This window comes from Takifugu flavidus, chromosome 11 (assembly GCF_003711565.1).
Source record: "Takifugu flavidus isolate HTHZ2018 chromosome 11, ASM371156v2, whole genome shotgun sequence".
Classification (NCBI taxonomy): domain Eukaryota; kingdom Metazoa; phylum Chordata; class Actinopteri; order Tetraodontiformes; family Tetraodontidae; genus Takifugu; species Takifugu flavidus.
In genome coordinates this window covers 9,435,861-9,461,610 of record NC_079530.1, presented here as the reverse complement: position 1 = coordinate 9,461,610, position 25,750 = coordinate 9,435,861, and the positions used below count along the sequence as shown (strand labels likewise).

Below are 25,750 nucleotides of genomic sequence, written 5' to 3'. Positions count from 1 at the left end.
TGAAAATCTTAAAAACACAAAGAGTTTGCCTTTTGATGATGCTTTTAATCAGGTCATGAGGAAGAAATGATTATATACTTCAATTCCATGTTGGACAGGAAAGAGAAAAACAGATCTGATTTGTTAAAATGAATGGAAATGCAAGTTTCCCTCTCAGGCCCCCTCCTGGGTCTCTTCATTCTTCATTCCTCTTCTTAAAGCCTGATGAAAGAAAGAGTGTTATCAGTCAACTGAAGCATAATTACACATAAGGAGGCATCATTCTGCTCCTTAAGACCCGATGTCAACACAGTCCTGTGATTGACAAGAGGGTTTTACAAAACTTGTCCAAAAGCACCCATGTGACCAAGTCACTTCCTCTTTGCCTTTCTCGCCTCATTCAGGAGACTGTAAGCGTGTTGGTAGAAGCTTTGCTGTGCGCCAAAACATAAATCAATCCATTGGTTTGGTGGAGGTGTGTTTTGTCCCTGTGAACTGTGTGGTTCATCTGTTGAGTGAGTTTCTGTTGCAGCATTAGCTGGTGTTTTTCATTCCTCTGTTAATTTGATGCTTTGAAATTACTTCTCTTGACCACTGCAGAGGTGAGAGTCTATTCTTAATTAATGTTTCTTTGCTTTCTTTAATCCTGCAGCCGTGCACTCAGTGAAGCTTTGTTTTAGAAGCTAGCTTGCCGTGGTTCTCTCACCTGTATACTGTGCAATGATTCACCTGAGAAGTGGGCGTAATGCGTCATTGAAGCAGTGTGACCACACTAGGGAAGGCTTTCAGTTCAGTGCCAATACATTGTAGTGCGGCACAAGGGGGTGGGGTGGGGGTGTTACTTGTAATACTAAAGTTTTTGTACCTTAAATGTTTAAAGTGAATGAAATCATCCAGAATTGTATAAATAACGATAGAAGAGTGTCCCGAAAAATGACGTTTTGACCTGGTAAAGGTCTTATTCATGCAAAGCACTTGAAATAACTAAGAGCTGGCTTGCTGTGATGGCTGCAAAGAGATGCTTCATCTTTGATGCTTGAAGTGGGTCAGCGTGAGGGATAGGATTTTCCGTTAGAGTGGTTAGGGTTTTGAGTTAGAAGTTGGGTTTAGGGTTAGTCCTAGGTTTCAAGGGGGTTAGGGTTTTGGGTTAGACAAATTTGGGTTTAGGGTTAGGAATCTGGTAAGGTTCGGGTAGAGTGAGGGTTGGTTAGGGTTTAGTATTTAGGATTAGGGTTGAGTGATCCATAGTGATGCGTATGAATTTTGTTTGTTCACACATCAAAGGTATAACAGTTATTAAAATTTTACAGTACTACAGAATTTTATCTACTAATTTACAGGAAGAATTTTGTCCACTTTCAGTTCCTCAATCATACCTGAATTTGCTGGCAGAGAGCTGGTGAACTCAGCTTTAAAGCCTCTAGCAACCACAGAGCTGTCGGTCCTGAAGAGTACCGTTAAGTAGTTGGAGGAAGAGTGGAAGGAGGTCACGGTTTTGTAGCACAACTTGCCCAAAAACGGTGAGCCAACAGAGGGTCCGTCATAAACTGCAACGTAGTCACAGGAGCAGCAGTTCTCCAATCTAATTTTTTCAAAAAGATGAACAAAAACAACAAAGTATCTTTAAGCCATTGCAGAGAGTATTAGTGATCCCAAAAATGGGAGATGTTATTTGCTCACTCCATGAATCTAAAGGACAGGAAGACTTTTTTGTCGTGTTGTACTCTGAGCTGCCAGGTACAGTAGGCATTGTTGTAGTAATAGCCTGGGTGGTTCGGGCTGGTGAAGGTGCCAGAGTGAGACAGATATTTTTCACAGCTGTTTCCTGATGCAGAATGCAGAAGATGTGTTACAAGCTGTGGGTCTTGAAATAATGTAACAGTGGAAGAGTCACAGATGTGTAGGCAGATGTGTGTACCTGTGGTTGGTGGTGTAGGTCCAGTGGTTGAGTTTTGGCAGTAATCTGTGAAAAATGGAAGAGAACGAAGATGTTGACATCTCTTTTCCTTACATTCTGAGGCCTCTTGTTCATTCCACACCTCAACAAATACATGCATGGGACGGATGATATACTGTAGTTTACACAGCTGGCAGTTGTTATGAAGAGACTAAACATTAGATAAGTAGGCATTAAAGAACTTTCAGTCATTACTTACAGTAGTAATCACGGCAACAGTTGCCATAGTAGCGACAGGAACTCGCACAGGAGCAGCTCCCCATGTGAGAACCACAGTTGTATCGACATGACGGCTGTGGAGTTGTTGCTGAGGGGTAGACTGGTGTGGTGGGAGCCGGTGTAGATGTGTTTACGCAGTAATCTGTCAGATGATTAACAATAAATATAGGTTTGCATTGCAAACAACTTTTTTGACAGTTATTCTCAAATATCGTCTGTGTCGTTGTGTCTTCTACCACTGCTTACTGTTGTAGTCAGGACAACAGCTCCCCCAGTACTGACAGCTTGAAGAACAAGAACAGTTTCCAACCTGGTGTCCACAGTTGAACCTGCAAGACCCACTGGCTGCAGAAACAACAAGTGAAACACTGTGAATAGAAACTACATAGAATATATAGAAACACAGATACTCTGGATTGTGCAACAGGACCAACAGGACCTACACACTATTCGGTAGTGAGCACGGAATCCCTGGCTGGTCACACTGCTGTCACTCTTGAAGTACACAGTCAGATAGGCACCAGTGGAGTGGAAGGTGGCACGTTGGGAGCCACATAATCTCCCCAGAAGCCGGCTACCACTATCGTAGCCATCGTGGACGTTAATAGCATCAAAAGCACAATAGGAGTGATTCTCTATGCTGTAAAAGAAGAAGAGAGGTTTGCATTAAATGTTCAAAATATAATCATCCTCATCACAGGAGCCTCCAGGACAATCGATGCTGCTTACTTTACATCAGAGAACTCCAGTTCTATGATGCTCCGTCCTGGCCTGATGTACCAGTAACATCTTGCATTGTTTGGGTATGAATATGGATGGTTGGGGCTGTAAAAAGTGCCATTACTTCCATATAGGTAGCCACCACACGGTGCACCTAATTTATTCAGAAGCATAAATACGAACAATAAATAAGAAATAGTAAATTAGGACAGTCTGAAAATAAGAGCTGATAAAACAGCTATCAAGCACAATAAAGTATGCAACATGTGATATTTATAACTAAAATGATCCAGTGGCATGATGGCCATCGATACCTGTAGTGTTTGATGTTTCTGTGGTTCCCAGGTCCTGTGTGGTACTTGATGCAGTGCTTGATGGGCAGTAATCTATCAAAGAATACAGTTACGAAGGTCTCAATAATATTTAATTCAAATTATGTGTCTCTATATCAGGAATAACAGACAAACATTGCTGACACAATGTGGTGTCTTCCCCAATGAGCTTACAGCTACGTGATACTTACAGTAGTAATCACGGCAACAGTTGCCATAGTAGCGACAGGAACTCGCACAGGAGCAGCTCCCCATGTGAGAACCACAGTTGTATCGACATGACGGCTGTGGAGCTGTTGCTGAGGGGTAGACTGGTGTGGTGGGAGCCGGTGTAGATGTGTTTACGCAGTAATCTGTCAGATGATTAACAATAAATATAGGTTTGCATTGCAAACAACTTTTCTGACAGTTATTCTCATTGAAGGAAAGTGAATATCGTCTGTGTCGTTGTGTCTTCTACCAATACTTACTGTTGTAGTCAGGACAACAGCTCCCCCCGTACTGACAGCTTGAAGAACAAGAACAGTTTCCAACCTGGTATCCACAGTTGAACCTGCAAGACCCACTGGCTGCAGAAACAACAGGTGAAACACTGTGAATAGAAACTACATAGAATATATAGAAACATAGACACTCTGGATTGTGCAACAGGACCAACAGGACCTACACACTATTCGGTAGTGAGCACGGAATCCCTGGCTGGTCACACTGCCGTCACTCTTGAAGTACACAGTCAGATAGGCACCAGTGGAGTGGAAGGTGGCACGTTGGGAGCCACATAATCTCCCCAAAGCCGGCCTACTACTGTAGCCATCATAGACGTTAATAGCATCATAACTACAGGAGGAGTGACTCTCAACGCTGTAAAAGAAGAAGAGAGGTTTGCATTAAATGTTTAAAATATAATCATCCTCATCACAGGAGCCTCCAGGACAATCGATGCTGCTTACTTTACATAAGAGAACTCCAGTTCTATGATGCTCCGTCCTGGCCTGATGTACCAGTAACATCTTGCATTGTTTGGGTATGAATATGGATGGTTGGGGCTGTAAAAAGTGCCATTACTTCCATATAGGTAGCCACCACACGGTGCACCTGAATTTATTCAGAAGCATAAATACGAACAATAAATAAGAAATAGTAAATTAGGACAGTCTGAAAATAAGAGCTGATAAAACAGCTATCAAACACAACAAAGTATGCAACATGTGATATTTATAACTAAAATGATCCAGTGGCATGATGGCCATCCATACCTGTGGTGTTTGATGTTTCTGTGGTTCCCAGGTCCTGTGTGGTACTTGATGCAGTGCTTGATGGGCAGTAATCTATCAAAGAATACAGTTACCTAGGTCTCAATAATATTTAATTCAAATTATGTGTCTCTATATCAGGAATAACAGACAAACATTGCTGACACAATGTGGTGTCTTCCCCAATGAGCTTACAGCTACGTGATACTTACAGTTGTAATCACGGCAACAGTTGCCATAGTAGCGACAGGAACTCGCACAGGAGCAGCTCCCCATGTGATTACCACAGTTGTATCGACATGACGGCTGTGGAGTTGTTGCTGAGGGGTAGACTGGTGTGGTGGGAGCCGGTGTAGATGTGTTTACGCAGTAATCTGTCAGATGATTAACAATAAATATAGGTTTGCATTGCAAACAACTTTTCTGACAGTTATTCTCATTGAAGGAAAGTGAATATCGTCTGTGTCGTTGTGTCTTCTACCAATACTTACTGTTGTAGTCAGGACAACAGCTCCCCCGTACTGACAGCTTGAAGAACAAGAACAGTTTCCAACCTGGTATCCACAGTTGAACCTGCAAGACCCACTGGCTGCAGAAACAACAAGTGAAACACTGTGAATAGAAACTACATAGAATATATAGAACATAGACACTCTGGATTGTGCAACAGGACCAACAGGACCTACACACTATTCGGTAGTGAGCACGGAATCCCTGGCTGGTCACACTGCCGTCACTCTTGAAGTACACAGTCAGATAGGCACCAGTGGAGTGGAAGGTGGCACGTTGGGAGCCACATAATCTCCCCAGAAGCCGGCTACTACTACTGTAGCCATCATAGACGTTAATAGCATCATAACTACAGGAGGAGTGACTCTCAACGCTGTAAAAGAAGAAGAGAGGTTTGTATTAAATGTTTAAAATATAATCATCCTCATCACAGGAGCCTCCAGGACAATCGATGCTGCTTACTTTACATAAGAGAACTCCAGTTCTATGATGCTCCGTCCTGGCCTGATGTACCAGGAACATCTTGCATTGTTTGGGTATGAATATGGATGGTTGGGGCTGTAAAAAGTGCCATTACTTCCATATAGGTAGCCACCACACGGTGCACCTGAATTTATTCAGAAGCATAAATACCAACAATAAATAAGAAATAGTAAATTAGGACAGTCTGAAAATAAGAGCTGATAAAACAGCTATCAAACACAACAAAGTATGCAACATGTGATATTTATAACTAAAATGATCCAGTGGCATGATGGCCATCGATACCTGTGTGTTTTGATGTTTCTGTGGTTCCCAGGTCCTGTGTGGTACTTGATGCAGTGCTTGATGGGCAGTAATCTATCAAAGAATACAGTTACCTAGGTCTCAATAATATTTAATTCAAATTATGTGTCTCTATATCAGGAATAACAGACAAACATTGCTGACACAATGTGGTGTCTTCTTCCCCAATGAGCTTACAGCTACGTGATACTTACAGTTGTAATCACGGCAACAGTTGCCATATAGTGCGACAGGAACTCGCACAGGAGCAGCTCCCCATGTTAACCACAGTTGTATCGACATGACGGCTGTGGAGCTGTTGCTGAGGGGTAGACTGGTGTGGTGGGAGCCGGTGTAGATGTGTTTACGCAGTAATCTGTCAGATGATTAACAATAAATATAGGTTTGCATTGCAAACAACTTTTTTGACAGTTATTCTCAAATATCGTCTATGTCGTTGTGTCTTCTAACAACTGCTTACTGTTGTAGTCTGGACAACAGCTCCCCCAGTACTGACAGCTTGTAGAACAAGAACAGTTTCCAACCTGGTGTCCACAGTTGAACCTGCAAGACCCACTGGCTGCAGAAACAACAAGTGAAACACTGTTAATAGAAACTACATAGAATATATAGAAACACAGACACTCTGGATTGTGCAACAGGACCAACAGGACCTACACACTATTCGGTAGTGAGCACGGAATCCCTGGCTGGTCACACTGCTGTCACTCTTGAAGTACACAGTCAGATAGGCACCAGTGGAGTGGAAGGTGGCACGTTGGGAGCCACATAATCTCCCCAGAAGCCGGCTACTACTATTGTAGCCATCATAGACGTAAATAGCATCATAACTACAGGAGAAGTGACTCTCAACGCTGTAAAAGAAGAAGAGAGGTTTGCATTAAATGTTTAAAATATAATCATCCTCATCACAGGAGCCTCCAGGACAATCGATGCTGCTTACTTTACATCAGAGAACTCCAGTTCTATGATGCTCCGTCCTGGCCTGATGTACCAGTACATCTTGCATTGTTTGGGTATGAATATGGATAGTTGGGGCTATCAACAGTTCCAGAACTTCCATATAGGTAGCCACCACACGGTGCACCTAAATTTATTCAGAAGCATAAATACGAACAATAAATAAGAAATAGTAAATTAGGACAGTCTGAAAATAAGAGCTGATAAAACAGCTATCAAACACAAAGTATGCAACATGTGATATTTATAACTAAAATGATCCAGTGGCATGATGGCCATCGATACCTGTGGTGTTTGATGTTTCTGTGGTTCCCAGGTCCTGTGTGGTACTTGATGCAGTGCTTGATGGGCAGTAATCTATCAAAGAATACAGTTACGAAGGTCTCAATAATATTTAATTCAAATTATGTGTCTCTATATCGGGAATAACAGACAAACATTGCTGACACAAGTGTGGTGTCTTCCCCAATGAGCTTACAGCTACGTGATACTTACAGTTGTAATCACGGCAACAGTTGCCATAGTAGCGACAGGAACTCGCACAGGAGCAGCTCCCCATGTGATTACCACAGTTGTATCGACATGACGGCTGTGGAGTTGTTGCTGAGGGGTAGACTGGTGTGGTGGGAGCCGGTGTAGATGTGTTTACGCAGTAATCTGTCAGATGATTAACAATAAATATAGGTTTGCATTGCAAACAACTTTTTTGACAGTTATTCTCAAATATCGTCTGTGTCGTTGTGTCTTCTAACAATACTTACTGTTGTAGTCAGGACAACAGCTCCCCCAGTACTGACAGCTTGTAGAACAAGAACAGTTTCCAACCTGGTGTCCACAGTTGAACCTGCAAGACCCGCTGGCTGCAGAAACAACAAGTGAAACACTGTTAATAGAAACTACATAGAATATATAGAAACACAGACACTCTGGATTGTGCAACAGGACCAACAGGACCTACACACTATTCGGTAGTGAGCACGGAATCCCTGGCTGGTCACACTGCTGTCACTCTTGAAGTACACAGTCAGATAGGCACCAGTGGAGTGGAAGGTGGCACGTTGGGAGCCACATAATCTCCCCAGAAGCCGGCCACTACTACTGTAGCCATCGTGGACGTTAATAGCATCATAACTACAGGAGGAGTGACTCTCAATGCTGTAAAAGAAGAAGAGAGGTTTGCATTAAATGTTTAAAATATAATCATCCTCCTCATCACAGGAGCCTCCAGGACAATCGATGCTGCTTACTTTACATAAGAGAACTCCAGTTCTATGATGCTCCGTCCTGGCCTGATGTACCAGTAACATCTTGCATTGTTTGGGTATGAAGATGGATAGTTGGGGCTGTATAAAGTGCCATTACTTCCATATAGGTAGCCACCACACGGTGCACCTGAATTTATTCAGAAGCATAAATACGAACAATAAATAAGAAATAGTAAATTAGGACAGTCTGAAAATAAGAGCTGATAAAACAGCTATCAAACACAATAAAGTATGCAACATGTGATATTTATAACTAAAATGATCCAGTGGCATGATGGCCATCCATACCTGTGGTGTTTGATGTTTCTGTGGTTCCCAGCTCCTGTGTGGTACTTGATGCAGTGCTTGATGGGCAGTAATCTATCAAAGAATACAGTTACGTAAGTCTCAATAATATTTAATTCAAATGATGTGTCTCTATATCAGGAATAACAGACAAACATTGCTGACACAATGTGGTGTCTTCCCCAATGAGCTTACAGCTACGTGATACTTACAGTTGTAATCACGGCAACAGTTGCCATAGTAGCGACAGGAACTCGCACAGGAGCAGCTCCCCATGTGAGAACCACAGTTGTATCGACATGACGGCTGAGGAGTTGAATTGGTTCCCAGGTCCTGTGTGGTACTTGATGCAGTGCTTGATGGGCAGTAATCTATCAAAGAAACCAATAGGCACAAAAAATTAGATTTTCATTATTTTGTAAAGGAGACCTGCAGCTGCATGATACTTACAGGAGTAATCACGGCAACAGTTGCCATAGTACTGACAAGAGCTCCTGCAGGAGCAGCTTCCCATGTGAGTGTTGCAGTTATGCTGACATGACGGCTGTGGAGTTGTTGCTGAGGAGTGCTGAGCTAAGAAATACAAGAGGGTTAACTGACCATATTGTTCTTGGTGATGAAGACTGCAATGAGGAGAATTTAGGAAATTATTGCAATTTAAAACCTACAAAATGCAATCATGTACATGCTAAAATCAAAGCAATAACAATGTTACTATGTGTGGATATTGTGCTGTTATTTTGCTTACTTGTCGACGAGGCAGTTGTGTAATAAGCTGGTGCATTGGAAGAAAGATAGGAAATCACTTTTAAAGTAAATAGCCAATCACTATAAAATATAGAAATTAAAATTTTGTATTATATAATTCCAATAATGTCAAAAACAAGAACATTTGAACAATACCTTGCACTCCACATGAGGCGATCAAGCCACAAAGAACCAGTTGCGTCCACATGGTGAAGTTGTTCACCTTCTGCTTCAAACATTCAGTATTGCAACTTATATAGCCAGTGGATGTGAAAGTGGATGTGAAAGTGTTTTCAGGATGTTTTTTAGGATATTTGTTTAGGACTTTCAAGCAGGACTTTAGGTTCATTTAGGTGCAAAAGTACTAACTTTATGGTTAGTTAGCTTGACCTTAAGATCATGGTTCCGGATCTGTCAACTTTTCTGTGCAAAATAATCTGGACCATTCTGTCTGACGTCCTTTGGGTCCACAATTTCAAGAACAGGAGACAAAACACCATTTAATTATTTAAGTGGCATTTCAGAAAGACAGAAAATGATGGCATGGTGGCTGGTGCTGACATCGCGGAAACCACAGTAATATACAGATACAGAAACACATCCTTAAATAAGTAAATGAGGAAAAGTGTGAGAGGAGGGGGATTTTTTGTGACATTAACAGAGACATTAACATTTTTGTGAGATTAACACATCGACCTCCCACCCCCCACCTCACCTCACCTCACACACACACACCGATAAATTAAACCACACTAACACAAAAAGGAAGCAAAAACTGACATATGCTGCTTTCAAAATAAATCTTTACATCTTTTTTAAGGAAGTGAAGCAGTTTTGAGGACTGTGTGTTTCAACACCATAAGCACCTCTTAATTTCTTGAGGCATTTGAAGAGGCAAACTGAGAGCAGTGGCTGGTGTGACAGTGCCTTCACAAACAGGTGGGTTCCCCATCTAAAGACACCTCAGTCGTGCAAAATGAGTCAGAGGAGGTGGGAAAACGCTGTCCTAGTATAGAGCTGGAGGTCACAAACCTGGGGCCCATTTCTGAGGGGAGGTTTATTGATTCAGTCAATCCTGAGATGAGGGAAACTGTGGTTTTTCAGTTTCACAATGAGTCAGTTACTTTAGAAACTAGTTTCTTCGAAACATGACTTTCCACTGCTCTTATTTAGAAGCCTGCACAGCTAAGACAGTCGCAGACATGGGTGTCCATTTCTCAAAGAGCCAGTTGATGTTGAGAAATATATAACATCTTTATGAAAAAGTATATCATTATTAATATATTGTACGGGAGAAGTAGGAGAATCAAGAGTTTTCATCGGCTGTTATTTGCATTCCATTGATGCTTGATGCATGCATCGATACATTTGCATTCCAAGGCTTTGTAGATCCTGCAGGGCTTCACTCAGGGTTGGTTGAACTAACTCTTAACACCTGTTACTCTTTCCAAAAAATTTGACAGCTCAGAGTTGGACAGCATAAGGTTAAGATTTTGACTCCCAATTTGTTAAACATGCTATGTAAAACGGGCCGCAGGACCTGATCACGGGCTTGGCCCTGAACCATGCCTGTGGTTAGCATCTATTCTGGACCAGCAAACCAAAAAGCTGTCAGAAGAATCCAAAGCAGTGGGCTCCATGAGTGTCCAGCCCCTTCGGTTCTTCAGCTTAATTTGGTACTGTTTAATCACTTTGATGTATCCTGCCTCTGTGGAGATGCAACTGTAGTTCCCCTCAAGCTGAGGAGCCATGCTGTTGATCAGGAAGACACAATGCTCGTCCCTGGAGTTGCACAACACCGGCCTCCGGGTGCTGCCATACATACTGGGCATGATGGGATCTCATTGGACACCGGAGGAAATGTGTACAGTTGGGCCAGACTTCGACACTGACAACATCCTCATCCTCATCACCGCCTGTAACTGTTGGGGACAAAAGAGAGATGTTTACATTTAAGGCTGGTCCCCTTTTTGCTTATTTAACCAGCAGGATTTTCTAGTTCCTGTAGCTGATCCTGACAGCATGTGAGAAATTACATCTGAGTTTCAAAAACTATTCCAACATGACACAGACCTGCCTTCGCCAATGTGATCCTTTAAGTGTGACACTAGCTCTTTCACTGTTTGAAAATGGCGGACACACAATGAAACCGCACATTTTAAATCCGCAACAACAGAAACAGCTTGTGGCTCAAGTATATTGTGCACACGGTAAAAATGGCCCTTGAAAGCCGAGTAAGTAGTAAAGGTTTTATTACAGTTGGCGCCAACACATTTGAAAAGACAGCGTGGCTCATTCCTATGCACTCTGCAGTGTTGCACATAGCATCTTAACGTAACCAATTTCTTTTTACAAAAGACACAGGTGATCATTTTTAAAATTTCAAGTGTTTGTCTGTCTCTTTCTGCTTAATAATTACGAACTGACGTACTTTTTGCAATATGGAGAATTGCTAACTTACGCCATTTGCTATTAGCACACATTTTTGCTAGGTCTCCCAAAGAAAGTAAGAAAACTTACCGTGCAAACTTTAGACTTTCAGACTTTAGACTTTTTTCCAATTGCGCAGTCACTCCAGACCCTGCAAAATCTTGTGTGTAGTGTGTCGATTTTTTGTAAAATCTTTTGAAATGAAAGATTTCTGCGATTTCTGCTCTGTTCCGACCCGTTCGCGAGTGGTGTCAGTTGTGTCCGTCAACGAGGCGCTCGCGCTTTCCATCATTATCCAATCAGAGACGAGCTTAACCCGCGCAATTTTAAACTCAAAAATATAAGTATCGGAAGGAGGCGGCTTTATTGCACAGGTATCAGCCTCGAGGTCGATTAGCCAGTGATGACGATGCACTGCCCAATATGAGTATTATGAATATTGTGGCTTTCTATTTGAATTATTATATAAATAAATATTATTATATAAATAATTATTATTATTATTGTTGTTGTTATTGTTGCTATTATTATTATTATTATGAACAAACAATAATAATAATGGGCTGTAATGCATTAAAATTTAAAGACAAAAAATATATAAAACAAGGGTTAAGATTGAACAGTACAATAGGCTATACTAAAAACAATGTCATTATAAGTTTATAATTTTAAAAAAATATAAATAGATAGGCAGTAAACAGTTTCACGTTACAATGAAATTTTGTGTGAAATCACATTTGGTTGACCTCAATTAACATAACTTCATCAATGTTAAAAGGAATAATTTTGCTAAAAGGACAAACTTGTGAAGGAAATAACATATAGTTTTTGTATTTAAAAAAAAAAGACTAAAACAATAGTTTTTGCAATATTTGCATGTCAATTTATCAAAGTTGCTTAGTTATGAGTATTGCAGTATTTCCCGGTTTCTTTTGCCAATATTTGTAATTTTAACAAATAAATTCCATTTAAATCACATATTGTTGTAGTAAATCTAACAAAAAATTCTGTTTCATAGTTTACAAGATTTCACAGTGATTTAAACAAAAAATATATGTATTTGGGTTTACAAGATTTTTTTGTAGGGATTTTACAATGTTTTTATGTACATTTCACGGTCTTTTTTTAGAGTGTAGCACAGTCTGTGCAGCCGCCATCATGCAGTCCCTGTGGAGATCTCTGTGGTGTCACTGAGATGTCTCAGGGAGGACTTAGCATTGGGTCGAAAACACCACTGTCACATTAGCCAGCCTTCCTCTGTAGAAACATGGCCCAACACTCCTGCAGCTAGGCCGGACGTCACTCACCATCTGGGCCCTCAGCTGGATCAAAGGAGGGACTAAACAACCCCCTGTGATGGTTTGGTCATGCTAGACATATACCCCTTGGTCATCCCCCACATACTGGATCAAAACTAAAGTGAGATTTCATCCTTTTCATGAATAACCCAAAGTTTCATTGTCACATAACTGTTGTGCTGTTTCATTGACATAAAACTTGACCTGTAAAACACTTGACATCATGGTGAGAAAACTGAGCTTGTCTAACACTGTTGATTCAGGTGTGAGAAAAGGATTTTCTTTATTATCGTCCCCGGATGTCCGAATGAGTTCCGTGATTAATATACAATCATTCAAAACATTATAGAGGTTCTTTGATATCATAAACATGGTTTCCACATGAAAGAAAATAAAATGCATTTGAGTAAAATATTTTACAGATGTTAGAACTTTTAAGGTAATATTTATCATACATTTTTAAATATTCATTTAATTTGCACTGATCTAATTTTGTTGACTGCAGAGCCCCCATTTCAGACCTACTGTGGTTAATCATTAACCTGAATGGGAGGGTCGTGTCTGGCTGACCAACATTAAGAGAGAATATGAGCCAAGAGCTCATTCAGCAGCAGCAGCAGCAGCAGCACAAACTGTTGGGCACTAGGCGGATCAAGTCAATGACTTCTCCCATGAGCTGCTGCATTAACAGGAAGACTACCTCCAGAGTCACAGATCCAGTCTTCAACGTCCCCAGAAGACTGTCTTCTTAATGAGAAACCTTTTCTAATTCAGCAGCCCCCCACCACACTAACCACTGCTATACAGCAGACACGTCAATCGCAGTCCTGAGGGAGCCTGCGGTCATTATTGTTGTTTTATTTATTCATCTTTTACTTGGTATCGATTTGAAAGCTCTATTGATACAGGAAAACATTTAAACTAATTTGTGATGTATGCTGCCCAGTCAAGTCTCTCAAGGATGATCAGTGTTTGAAACATGTTGAGTCTTGTCCCTGCACAGCAACACCAAAGGGTCTGTTTACTCGTTAATGCCGTGCCAGTATCACTTTTAATGTTTACAGTGTCTAAAAGGTAACTCAGCATTTTTATAGAGGTTTTTCAGTGTCAAATCAAAAAAAATTGCATGAATAAAAATGAGAAAAGATGGAAGTTCTCTTCACCGCAAATTAATGGAGTTAACGTCTTTAGGACCACCTCTTGTCACCCTGCTCACCAGTAACAGGGGCATCAATAATGGCTGCCTTATGTTCTTTCACTGTGTATTACATTCTCAGATAAAGCTGAATGTTGCAGCCTTTTGGTGATCACTTTTCCTTCTGGGATGGAAAATTGTTTTATTTTGTTATGAACTAATCAAATTTATAAGTGAAGTTTTTCCTAAATGAGCTTCTTCATGGTTTATTATTAGATTTTGATTGCTGCCCATTTATGTGCATGACAATGAAAATGTGAAAAACACAAAGAGTTTGCCTTTTCATGATGCTTTTAATCAGAGGAAGAAATGATTATATACTTCAATTCCATGTTGGACAGGAAAGAGAGAAAAAAAGATCTGATTTGTTAAAATGAATGGAAATGCAAGTTTCCCTCTCAGGCCCCCTCCTGGGTCTCTTCATTCTTCATTCCTCTTCTTAAGCCTGATGAAAGGAAGAGTGTTATCAGTCAACTGAAGCATAATTACACAGAAAAATCAAGGGGAAAAAGGATTCAGACCTTTGAGTTGAATGGGGCCAGCGACCAGTGTCTGGCTCTCGTGCTGAGACTGCAGGTCTCTGGTCTTACGTCTCACGCAACCACGGCGACAGCGAGAGTTGGTGTCACTGTCCTGGCAGATCAGCACCTTGCACTGAAGATACACAGACTCGCCGGCTCGCAGAAACTGGAAGGCTCTAAAACCGAAGCGGGCGTAGTGTTTGAAGCCAGATGCGTAGACTCGATAAGTGCTGTCTGCAGCGCATCTACAGGTGAAACAGAGGTTGTTACGTCCTGCTGCTGCCAGAAAGGACCCAGTAAAATTTAAAGACCTTAATTTGAAACATTCTGTTAAAAGTGCATTCTTACCCATTGCGAACCAAATAATAAGCTCTGGTTTGGAAGTCGTGGGGTGAAGGTGAGGCCACGCAGGTATCAATAAAGAGAACCAAAGACTTGTCTTTATTCTCCAGTTCCACTTGAATGAACAATTCCTGGTTGAGCAAGACCTCATATGGAACTTGAGTAACCTGAGATTGTAGGAGATCAAAACAATCAGCACTCTTGTGGAATAGATTGAAGAAGGATCCACTTTTACATGGCGTGCACCCTTGATTTCCACACCTTGTATATGAAACTGCTGGATGTGTAGAAATGCATGCTGGTGGTGAATCTGCCTGTGTCTGTGATGCTGCCGTTATCACGATGTTCGATGAGATACATGATCTGTGATATCGAGTCTTGATCCATTTTACAGCCCACTAACAGCTTGAGATGATTCCGACGCGTGATTTCCCCAAAGGAGGAGGGATAGGCGCGAAGAGTGTTGGTGTACACCGCCCTGCCGTCCTCAAACTGTCCAAGGTAGGAGACTTTCAAATGTAGCGATAACATACCAGAGAATTATTGTATCATATTCTCTCTGAAAGGATGCAAGGTGTTACCGTTTTGATGTTGCCACAGGTGTCAATGGGAAAAACAAAGGTCACGTCATATCTGGAGATCTGGGGTCTGCATTGAGGGTCATTTAGGTACACGCTGCTGCCGTCATAGCCGAGAGAGTTCAGGTAAGCCCTGCTGATCACAATGGTCATGTTGTCTGAACAAACGACTCGACCTGTAAGAGAAAAGCTAATTAGTCAAAAATTGAGCCAATGGCTATTTTTCATTTCCACTGATGGAGAGTAGTTTACTAAGATATCAACGGTGCAACAGTACAACATTACAATTTTACAACACTCCAATCCTTTATCAGTACTATTATACCCGTAGTCTTTTGTCCAATTTCAATTCCTCAATCGTACCTGAACTTGCTGGCAGAGAGCTGGTGAACTCAGCTTTAAAGCCTCTAGCAACCACAGTGCTGTCGGTCCTGAAGAGTACCGTTAAGTAGTTGGAGGAAGAGTGGAAGGAGGTCATGTTTTTGTTGCACAACTTGCCCAAAAACGGTGAGCCAACAGAGGGTCCGTCATAAACAGCAACATAATCACAGGAGCAGCAGTTCTCCAATCTAATTTTTTCAAAAAGATTAACAAAAACAACAAGGTATCTTCAAGCCATTGCAGAGAGTATTAGTGATCCCAAAAATGGGAGATGTTATTTGCTCACTCCATGAATCTAAAGGACAGGAAGACTTTTTTGTCGTGTTGTACTCTGAGCTGCCAGGTACAGTAGACATTGTTGTAGTAATAGCCTTGGTGGTTCGGGCTGGTGAAGCTGCCAGAGTGAGACAGATATTTTTCACAGCTGTTTCCTGATGCAGAATGCAGAAGATGTGTTACAAGCTGTGGGTCTTGAAATAATGTAACAGTGGAAGAGTCACAGATGTGTAGGCAGATGTGTGTACCTGGTCCCTCTGTGGTTACTGGTGCTTCTGTGGTCACTGGTACCTCAGTTGTAACTGGTCCCTTAGTGGTCACTGGTGCCTTTGTGGTTACTGGTCCCTCAGTTGTAACTGGTGCCTCTGTGGTTACTGGTACTTCTGTGGTTACTGGTGCCTCTGTGGTCACTGGTGCCTCAGTTGTAACTGGTGCCTCTGTGGTCACTGGTGCTTCTGTGGTTACTGGGGCCTTTGTGGTTAGTGGTGCCTCTGTGGTCACAGGTTTCTCTGTGGTCACAGGTGCCTCTGTGGGCACTGGTGCCTCAGTTGTAACTGGCGCCTTTGTGGTTACTGGGTGCCTCAGTTGTAACTGGTGCCTCTGTGGTCACTGGTGCTTCTGTGGTTACTGGGGCCTTTGTGGTTACTGGTGCCTCTGTGGTCACTGGTGCCTCTGTGGTCACTGGTGTGCCTCAGTTGTAACTGGTGCCTCTGTGGTCACTGGTGCTTCTGTGGTTACTGGGGCCTTTGTGGTTAGTGGTGCCTCTGTGGTCACAGGTTTCTCTGTGGTCACAGGTGCCTCTGTGGGCACTGGTGCCTCAGTTGTAACTGGCGCCTTTGTGGTTACTGGTGCCTCAGTTGTAACTGGTGCCTCTGTGGTCACTGGTGCTTCTGTGGTTACTGGGGCCTTTGTGGTTACTGGTGCCTCTGTGGTCACTGGTGCCTCTGTGGTTACTGGTGCCTCAGTTGTAACTGATGCCTCTGTGGTTACTGGTGCCACTAAATCCGAGTTTAGAGTTCAGACAGACAAAACAAGCAGGGAGCAGGCAGAGACAAAGTCAGATTACCGGAAGCTTAACTCATAAAAATTAATCTGATGACCATGTTGTTCTTGATTCTGAAAACTGCAATAAGGAGAATCGATGAAGCTGTAGCAATTTGAAACCTACAGAATGCAGTCATGTAAATGCTAAAATCAAAGCAATCATATAATATTACCATGGTTGGAAATTGTGCTGTTATTTTATTTACTTGTCCATGAGCCAGTTTTGTAATAAGCAAATATCCAGTTATTGTATGAAATATAATGTAAAAATATGATAAATTTTAAATTTGTTGATTACTATTATGTCAAAAACAAGAACATTTGAACAATACCTTGCAACCCACATGAAGCAATCAAGCCACAAAGAACCAGTTGCGTCCACATGGTGAAGTTGTTCACCTTCTGCTTCAAACACTCCACACCAGTATTGCAACTTATATAGCCAGCAGCCAGTATAGAAACAGCAGCAATAAATAATCTTCTGACATCATTTGTGACAGGAATGGATTACTATGTGAAATCCTTGAGAAAGGCACACATGGTTAGCAATCATAAAGTGGATGTGAAAGTTGTTTCAGGATGTTTTTTAGGATATTTGTTTAGGACTTTCAAGCAGGACTTTAGGTTCATTGCAAAATTACTAACTTTATGGTTCATGACCTTGACCTTAAGATCATGGTTCCGGATCTGCCAACTTTTCTGTGCAAAATAATCTGGACCATTCTGTCTGACATCCTTTGGGTCCACAATTTCAAGAAATGGAGACATAAAACCAAAGGTAGCACAGTCTGTGCAGCCGCCATCATGCAGTCCCTGTGGAGACCTGTGTGGTGTCACCAAGATGTCTCCAGGAGGACTTAGCTTTGGTTCTGTCATGGCTCTGTCATGTCAGCCCTCCTTTATGTGCAGAATTCTGGCCCAACGCCCTGGCAGCCTGGTTGGATGGCTTTGACATCAGGATTCTCAGCCAGATCAAGACAGTGACCAATCAACCACCTCTGTCTCAAAGTCTGAAAGAAGCTCACCATCTTGTCCAAAACAGACCAAACTGAGAGTCGATTGGTGAACCTGTTTGGATCTGTGCAACTACAGAAAGAGGATTAAAGAGAAATAAAATAAGTTATATAGAACTTAAATCTGGTTCTCGCTCTGAACATATATAACACAAATAATAATTTACTGTCACACAAAATTTGAAATTCAAAGCTCAAGTGAGGTGTCAGCATTTCCAATAACTCAAAAGTTAGATTGCCAGATTGCTTTTGTGCCGTTTCAGTGACATAAAACTTGACCTGTAAAACACTTGACATCATGGTGAGAAAACTGAGCTTGTCTCACACTGTTGATTCAGGTGTGAGAAAAGGATTTTCTTTATGATAATTTCCAGATGTCTGAATGAGGACATTGATTATTTACATTACGTAAAACCATGAAAGAGGGTGGTTGATGTCATAAGCATGGTCTCCGCATTCAACAAATTAAAATACATTTAATTGAAATTATCTGCAGGTGTTTAGAACGTTTAAGGTAATATTTATCATACATTTTTAAATATTCATTTAATTTGCACTGATCTAATTTTGTTGACTGCACAGCCCCCATTTCAGACCTACTGGGGTTAATCATTAACCTGAATGGGAGGGTCGTGTCTGGCTGACCAACATTAAGAGAGAATATGAGCCAAGAGCTCATTCAGCAGCAGCAGCACAGCAGCACAAACTGTTGGGCACTAAGCGGATCAAGTCAATAAGTTCTCCCATGAGCTGCTGCATTAACAGGAAGACTACCTCCAGAGTCACAGATCCAGTCTTCAACGTCCCCAGATCCCCGGTCATTTTAGGAAAATACAATATTTTACCCTATAATTAACTCTATATAATAAAATGAGGTAATAGGGAAATAGTCCTACAGGTTCCTGGGTGTTCAGCTGGACAATAAACTGGAGTGGTCCACAAACTCTGATGCTGTCTACAAGAAGGCTATGAGCAGACTCTATTTCCTCAGGAGACTCAGGTCCTTCAGTGTTTGCAGCAGGATGCTCCACATGTTCTACCAGTCTGTCATGGCTAGCACCATCCTCTTCGCTGTAGTGTGCTGGGGAGCAGGCATTAAAGCAAAGGATGCCAACAGACTTAACAAACTCATTGAAAAGGCAGGGTCTGTTGTTGGCTGTAAACTTGCAAACTTGGACGAGGTGGTGAGGGACAGGATGGTGTTGAAACAGCGGGCAATCATGGACAATCCCTCCCACCCCCTCCATAAAAGTGGACAAACTGAGAAGCAGCTTCAGCAACAGACTCCTGCAGCTTCGCTGCTCTAAGGAACGGGACGGGAAGTCATTCCTGCCGTCTGCCATCAGACTGTATAACTCATCCTAACCCAGCCAATAACAATAACTGTAATGTTTATGTTGTAATTTGATTTCTATTTTATTCTATATTTATGTATATATGGTTATAATATGTATATATTATATTATGTATATATTATATATATATACAGTATATGCTGTATATATGCTGTATATATGCTGTATATGCTGTATATATGCTTATAACGTTCTAATCTTATCTGTATTTATTTATTCTGTTTCTATACTTTGTATAGGTTGCTACTACAATTCAATTTCCTATGGGGATGAATAAAATACATCTTAATCTTAATCGTAATGAAATATTAATGTCAATAATAATACAATAATAATTACTTATTACCTAAAATAATTAGTGTCCCTTGACATTTTCAAGCCAAGACGTGATGGCAAATTCTCAAGTCATATTCCGCTGTAGTGAAAACATTTAATAAAGCAATTTTTCATCAAAAAATGGATCCAGAGCTACTTTTCATCTTTGTTAATATTCTTTTACTGAGATTCTGTCGCCTGGTGAGGAACAGACGATTCCGAAGAACAATTTTAAATGAAGGGCGGGGATCAGTGAAGATTGATTGATGAACACATTTATATTGTAATATTTTAAGATGATCATATTGGACCCCAACTGAAAAAAAAAATCTTATTTCTAAAAATTTCATATATCAAGCTGCACAGTAGAAATTACGTTAAAAAATGTATCCCATCGGTATCACGTGATACCGTTAAGGCTGATGGGATACATCTTCCGAGTTTGGGCGCTCACTCGTACACTACTCTTTGCAGTGCATTGTGGGATATATTGAGTGCACTACATAGGTTACAGCGATGCTCACTAACAATTCGGACACCATTTCAAAATGGCGACCACACTATTGAGTGCACTATGTAGGGTATAGGGGGTGGTTTCGGAAACAGCCAACGTCTTTAGGACCACCTCTTGTCACCCTGCTCACCAGTAACAGGGGCATCAATAATGGCTGCCTTATGTTCTTTCACTGTGTATTACATTCTCAGATAAAGGTGAATGTTGCAGCCTTTCGGTGATCACTTTTCCTTCTGGGATGGAAAATTGTTTGATTGTGTTATGAACTAATCAAATTTATAAGTGAAGTTTTTCCTAAATGAGCTTCTGCATTTTATGGTTTATTATTAGATTTTGATTGCTGCCCATTTATGTGCATGACAATGAAAATATGAAAAACACAGAGTTTGCCTTTTCATGATGCTTTTAATCAGAGGAAGAAATGATTATATACTTCAATTCCATGTTGGACAGGAAAGAGAGAAAAACAGATCTGATTTGTTAAAATGAATGGAAATGCAAGTTTCCCTCTCAGGCCCCCTCCTGGGTCTCTTCATTCTTCATTCCTCTTCTTAAAGCCTGATGAAAGGAAGAGTGTTATCAGTCAACTGAAGCATAATTACACAGAAAAATCAAGGGGAAAAAGGATTCAGACCTTTGAGTTGAATGGGGCCAGCGACCAGTGTCTGGCTCTCGTGCTGAGACTGCAGGTCTCTGGTCTTACGTCTCACGCAACCACGGCGACAGCGAGAGTTGGTGTCACTGTCCTGGCAGATCAGCACCTTGCACTGAAGATACACAGACTCGCCGGCTCGCAGAAACTGGAAGGCTCTAAAACCGAAGCGGGCGTAGTGTTTGAAGCCAGATGCGTAGACTTCATAAGTGCTGTCTGCAGCGCATCTACAGGTGAAACAGAGGTTGTTACGTCCTGCTGCTGCCAGAAAGGACCCAGTAAAATTTAAAGACCTTAATTTGAAACATTCTGTTAAAAGTGCATTCTTACCCATTGCGAACCAAATAATAAGCTCTGGTTTGGAAGTCGTGGGGTGAAGGTGAGGCCACGCAGGTATCAATAAAGAGAACCAAAGAACTGTCATTATTCTTCAGTTCCACTTGAATGAACAATTCCTGGTTGAGCGAGACCTCATATGGAACTTGAGTAACCTGAGATTGTAGGAGATCAAAACAATCAGCACTCTTGTGGAATAGATTGAAGAAGGATCCACTTTTACATGGCGTGCACCCTCGATTTCCACACCTTGTATATGAAACTGCTGGATGTGTAGAAATGCATGCTGGTGGTGAATCTGCCTGTGCCTGTGATGCTGCTGTTATCACGATGTTCGATGAGATACATGATCTGTGATATCGAGTCTTGATCCATTTTACAGCCCACTAACAGCTTGAGATGATCCTGACGCGTGATTTCCCCAGAGGAGGAGGGATAGGCGCGAAGAGTGTTGGTGTACACCGCCCTGCCGTCCTCAAACTGTCCAAGGTAGGAGACTTTCAAATGTAGCGATAACATACCAGAGAATTATTGTAACATATTCTCTCTGAAAGGATGCAAGGTGTTACCGTTTTGATGTTGCCACAGGTGTCAATGGGAAAAACAAAGGTCACGTCATATCTGGAGATCTGGGGTCTGCATTGAGGGTCATTTAGGTACACGCTGCTGCCGTCATAGCCGAGAGAGTTCAGGTAAGCCCTGCTGATCACAATGGTCATGTTGTCTGAACAAACGACTCGACCTGTAAGAGAAAAGCTAATTAGTCAAAAATTGAGCCGATGGCTATTTTTCATTTACACTCATGCTAATTTCCCTGATGGACACCCCCTAAAGGGATCAATAAAGTACTCTTGAATCTTGATAGAGAGTAGTTTATTAAGATATCAACGGTGCAACAGTACAACATTACAATTTTACAAGACTCCAGTCCTTTATCAGTACTATTATACCCGTAGTCTTTTGTCCAATTTCAATTCCTCAATCGTACCTGAACTTGCTGGCAGAGAGCTGGTGAACTCAGCTTTAAAGCCTCTAGCAACCACAGAGCTGTCGGTCCTGAAGAGTACCGTTAAGTAGTTGGAGGAAGAGTGGAAGGAGGTCACGTTTTTGTTGCACAACTTGCCCAAAAACGGTGAGCCAACAGAGGGTCCGTCATAAACAGCAACATAATCACAGGAGCAGCAGTTCTCCAATCTAATTTTTTCAAAAAGATGAACAAAAACAACAAGGTATCTTCAAACCATTGCAGAGAGTATTAGTGATCCCAAAAATGGGAGATGTTATTTGCTCACTCCATGAATCTAAAGGACAGGAAGACTTTTTTGTCGTGTTGTACTCTGAGCTGCCAGGTACAGTAGACATTGTTGTAGTAATAGCCTGGGTGGTTCGGGCTGGTGAAGCTGCCAGAGTGAGACAGATATTTTTCACAGCTGTTTCCTGATGCAGAATGCAGAAGATGTGTTACAGGCTGTGGGTCTTGAAATAATGTAACAGTGGAAGAGTCACAGATGTGTAGGCAGATGTGTGTACCTGGTCCCTCTGTGGTTACTGGTCCCTCAGTGGTCACTGGTGCCTCAGTTGTAACTGGTGCCTCTGTGGTCACTGGTCCCTCTGTCGTTACTGGTGCTTCTGTGGTCACTGGTGCATCAGTGGTTACTGGTGCCTCAGTTGTTACTGGTCCCTCAGTGGTCACTGGTGCCTCAGTTGTAACTGGTGCCTCTGTGGTCACTGGTGCCTCAGTGGTTACTGGTCCCTCAGTGGTCACTGGTCCCTCAGTTGTAACTGGTCCCTCAGTTGTTACCGGCGCCTCTGTGGTTACTGGTGCCTCAGTGGTTACTGGTGCCTCAGTGGTAACTGGTCCCTCTGTGGTTACCGGTGCCTCAGTTGTAACTGGTGCCTCTGTGGTTACTGGTGCCTCAGTTGTAACTGGTGCCTCTGTGGTCACTGGTCCCTCTGTGGTCACTGGTCCCTCTGTGGTCACTGGCCCCTCTGTGGTTACTGGTGCCTCAGTTGTAACTGGTGCCTCTGTGGTCACTGGTCCCTCTGTGGTTACTGGTGCCTCTGTGGTTACTGGTGCCTCTGTGGTTACTGGTGCCTCAGTTGTAACTGGTGCCTCTGTGGTTACTGGTGACTCAGTGGTTACTGGCGCCTCTGTGGTTACTGGTGCCTCAGTGGTTACTGGCGCCTCAGTGGTTACTGGCGCCTCTGTGGTCACTGGTGCCTCAGTGGTTACTGGCGCCTCTGTGGTTACTGGTGCCTCAGTGGTTACTGGTGCCTCAGTGGTAACTGGTCCCTCTGTGGTTACCGGTGCCTCAGTTGTAACTGGTGCCTCAGTGGTTACCGGCGCCTCTGTGGTTACTGGTGCCTCAGTGGTTACTGGTGCCTCAGTGGTAACTGGTCCCTCTGTGGTTACCGGTGCCTCAGTTGTAACTGGTCCCTCTGTGGTTACCGTGCCTCAGTTGTAACTGGTGCCTCTGTGGTCACTGGTGCCTCTGTGGTCACTGGTGCCTCAGTGGTTACTGGTGCCTCTGTGGTTACTGGTGCCTCAGTTGTAACTGGTGCCTCAGTTGTAACTGGTGCCTCAGTTGTAACTGGTGCCTCTGTGGTCACTGGTGCCTCAGTTGTTACTGGTGCCTCTGTGGTCACTGGTGCCTCAGTGGTTACTGGTGCCTCTGTGGTTACTGGTGCCTCAGTTGTAACTGGTGCCTCAGTTGTAACTGGTGCCTCAGTTGTAACTGGTGCCTCTGTGGTCACTGGTGCCTCAGTTTACTGGTGCCTCTGTGGTTACTGGTGCCTCAGTTGTCACTGGTGCCTCTGTTGTTTCTGGTGCCTCTGTTGTTACTGGTAGGTTTTTACAGTAATCTGTCAGAAAGATATGAGAAATTGACCATGTCTCTCAATGTATTTTCCCAAATCTATTAATATATATTTTTATGAAAATGTTGCGGTAATTTACAGTAGTGTCCCAATACTGGAGTAATGTTCAGTGGGACTTTATTACTGAGCTAAATTTGTCCTAGTGGAGGTACGTCAGGATTTACATGATAAACGATATAATTTAGAGTATTAATTTTGCAAAATGTAAAGATGTGGATTTTCAAATCACAACTAAAACCAAATAAAGTGGCACTGTAGCCCAAAAGATATGCTGACATTAAGGCCCCTTTTAGTGTGAAAGCAGGAAGAATGCTGACTGAATTTTTATTGACGCTGATTGAGCTCGGGTTGATGTCCTCCTATGAGGCAACAAAATTAGGGGCTAGTAGCTTTTCTAAAATCATTAAGTAAATATATTGTCATTATTTTTTCTACTACTGCTTACTGATGTAGTCTGGACAACAGCTCCCCCCGTACTGACAGCTTGTAGAACAAGAACAGTTTCCAACCTGGTATCCACAGTTGAACCTGCAAGACCCACTGGCTGCAGAAACAACATGTGAAACACTGTTATTAGAATCTGCTGACAAACGATTGAATTATTTTTTTGTCATGTGATATTGTATGGAATCATGGACAGTCCAGATTTTGTAAAATCCAAAAATATCTCAAATAGGATAAACCAGACCTACACACTATACGGTAGTTAGCACGGAATCCCTGGCTGGTCACACTGATGTCACTCCTGAAGTACACAGTCAGAAAGGCACCAGTGGAGTGGAAGGTGGCACGTTGGGAGCCACATAATGTCCCCAAAAGCCGGCTACCACTATTGTAGCCATCATAGACGTTAATAGCATCATAACCACAGGAGGAATGACTCTCAACGCTGTAAAAGAAGAAGAGAGGTTTGCATTAAATGTTTAAAATATAATCATCTTCATCACGGGAGCCTCCAGGACAATCGATGCTGCTTACTTTACATAAGAGAACTCCAGTTCTATGATGCTCCGTCCTGGCCTGATGTACCAGTAACATCTTGCATTGTTTGGGTATGAATATGGATAATTGGGGCTGTAAAAAGTTCCAGAACTTCCATATAGGTAGCCACCACACGGTGCACCTAAATTTATTCATAAGCATGAATATTAAAAAAAAAATCCAAAGTAGAAATGAAAGCTGATAAAGTACTTCTGAAATACAAGAAAGCATGCATTTTGTGATGTTTATCAAATAAATAGGTTGGACTATGGTCATAAATACTTTTTATTGATGCCTCTGTGGTTTCTGGTGCCTCAGTTGTAACTGGTGCCTCTGTTGTTACTGGTGCCTCAGTTGTAACTGGTGCCTCTGTGGTTACTGGTGCCACTAAATCCGAGTTTAGAGTTCAGACAGACAAAACAAGCAGGGAGCAGGCAGAGACAAAGTCAGAATACCGGAAGCTTAACTCATAAAAATTAATCTGATGACCATGTTGTTCTTGATTCTGAAAACTGTAATGAGGAGAATTAATGAAGCTGTAGCAATTTGAAACCTACAGAATGCAGTCATGTAAATGCTAACATCAAAGCAATCATGTAATATTACCATGGTTGGAAATTGTGCTGTTA

The 25,750-nt window shown here is 42.1% G+C and overlaps 1 protein-coding gene and 1 pseudogene across 2 annotated transcripts; both read right to left on the bottom strand.

Moving 5' to 3' along the window:
- Positions 1 to 24: 24 nt before the first annotated feature.
- On the bottom strand, positions 25 to 25,267 carry LOC130534281 (uncharacterized; annotated as a pseudogene).
- Positions 1,660 to 10,685, bottom strand: LOC130533836 (deleted in malignant brain tumors 1 protein-like). 2 transcript variants are annotated; one of them, XM_057047546.1, is made up of 16 exons: positions 9,170 to 10,685; positions 9,015 to 9,041; positions 8,717 to 8,839; positions 8,479 to 8,637; positions 8,270 to 8,341; positions 7,964 to 8,108; positions 7,675 to 7,871; positions 7,478 to 7,576; positions 7,212 to 7,373; positions 7,002 to 7,073; positions 5,433 to 5,577; positions 5,147 to 5,343; positions 4,952 to 5,049; positions 4,673 to 4,834; positions 1,898 to 1,942; positions 1,660 to 1,804 (listed from the first exon to the last, which is right to left on the bottom strand). In XM_057047546.1, the coding sequence occupies exons 1-14, from the start codon at positions 9,360 to 9,362 to the stop codon at positions 4,823 to 4,825; spliced, it is 1,701 nt and encodes a 566-aa protein (XP_056903526.1). In that variant the 5' UTR covers positions 9,363 to 10,685; the 3' UTR covers positions 1,660 to 1,804; positions 1,898 to 1,942; positions 4,673 to 4,822. The 2 variants fall into 2 exon arrangements, with proteins under 2 accessions (XP_056903526.1, XP_056903527.1); XM_057047547.1 differs by lacking the exons at positions 1,660 to 1,804; positions 1,898 to 1,942; positions 4,673 to 4,834; ... (1 more) ...; positions 5,147 to 5,343; positions 5,433 to 5,577 and adding exons at positions 6,470 to 6,610; positions 6,700 to 6,843.
- Positions 25,268 to 25,750: the final 483 nt, after the last annotated feature.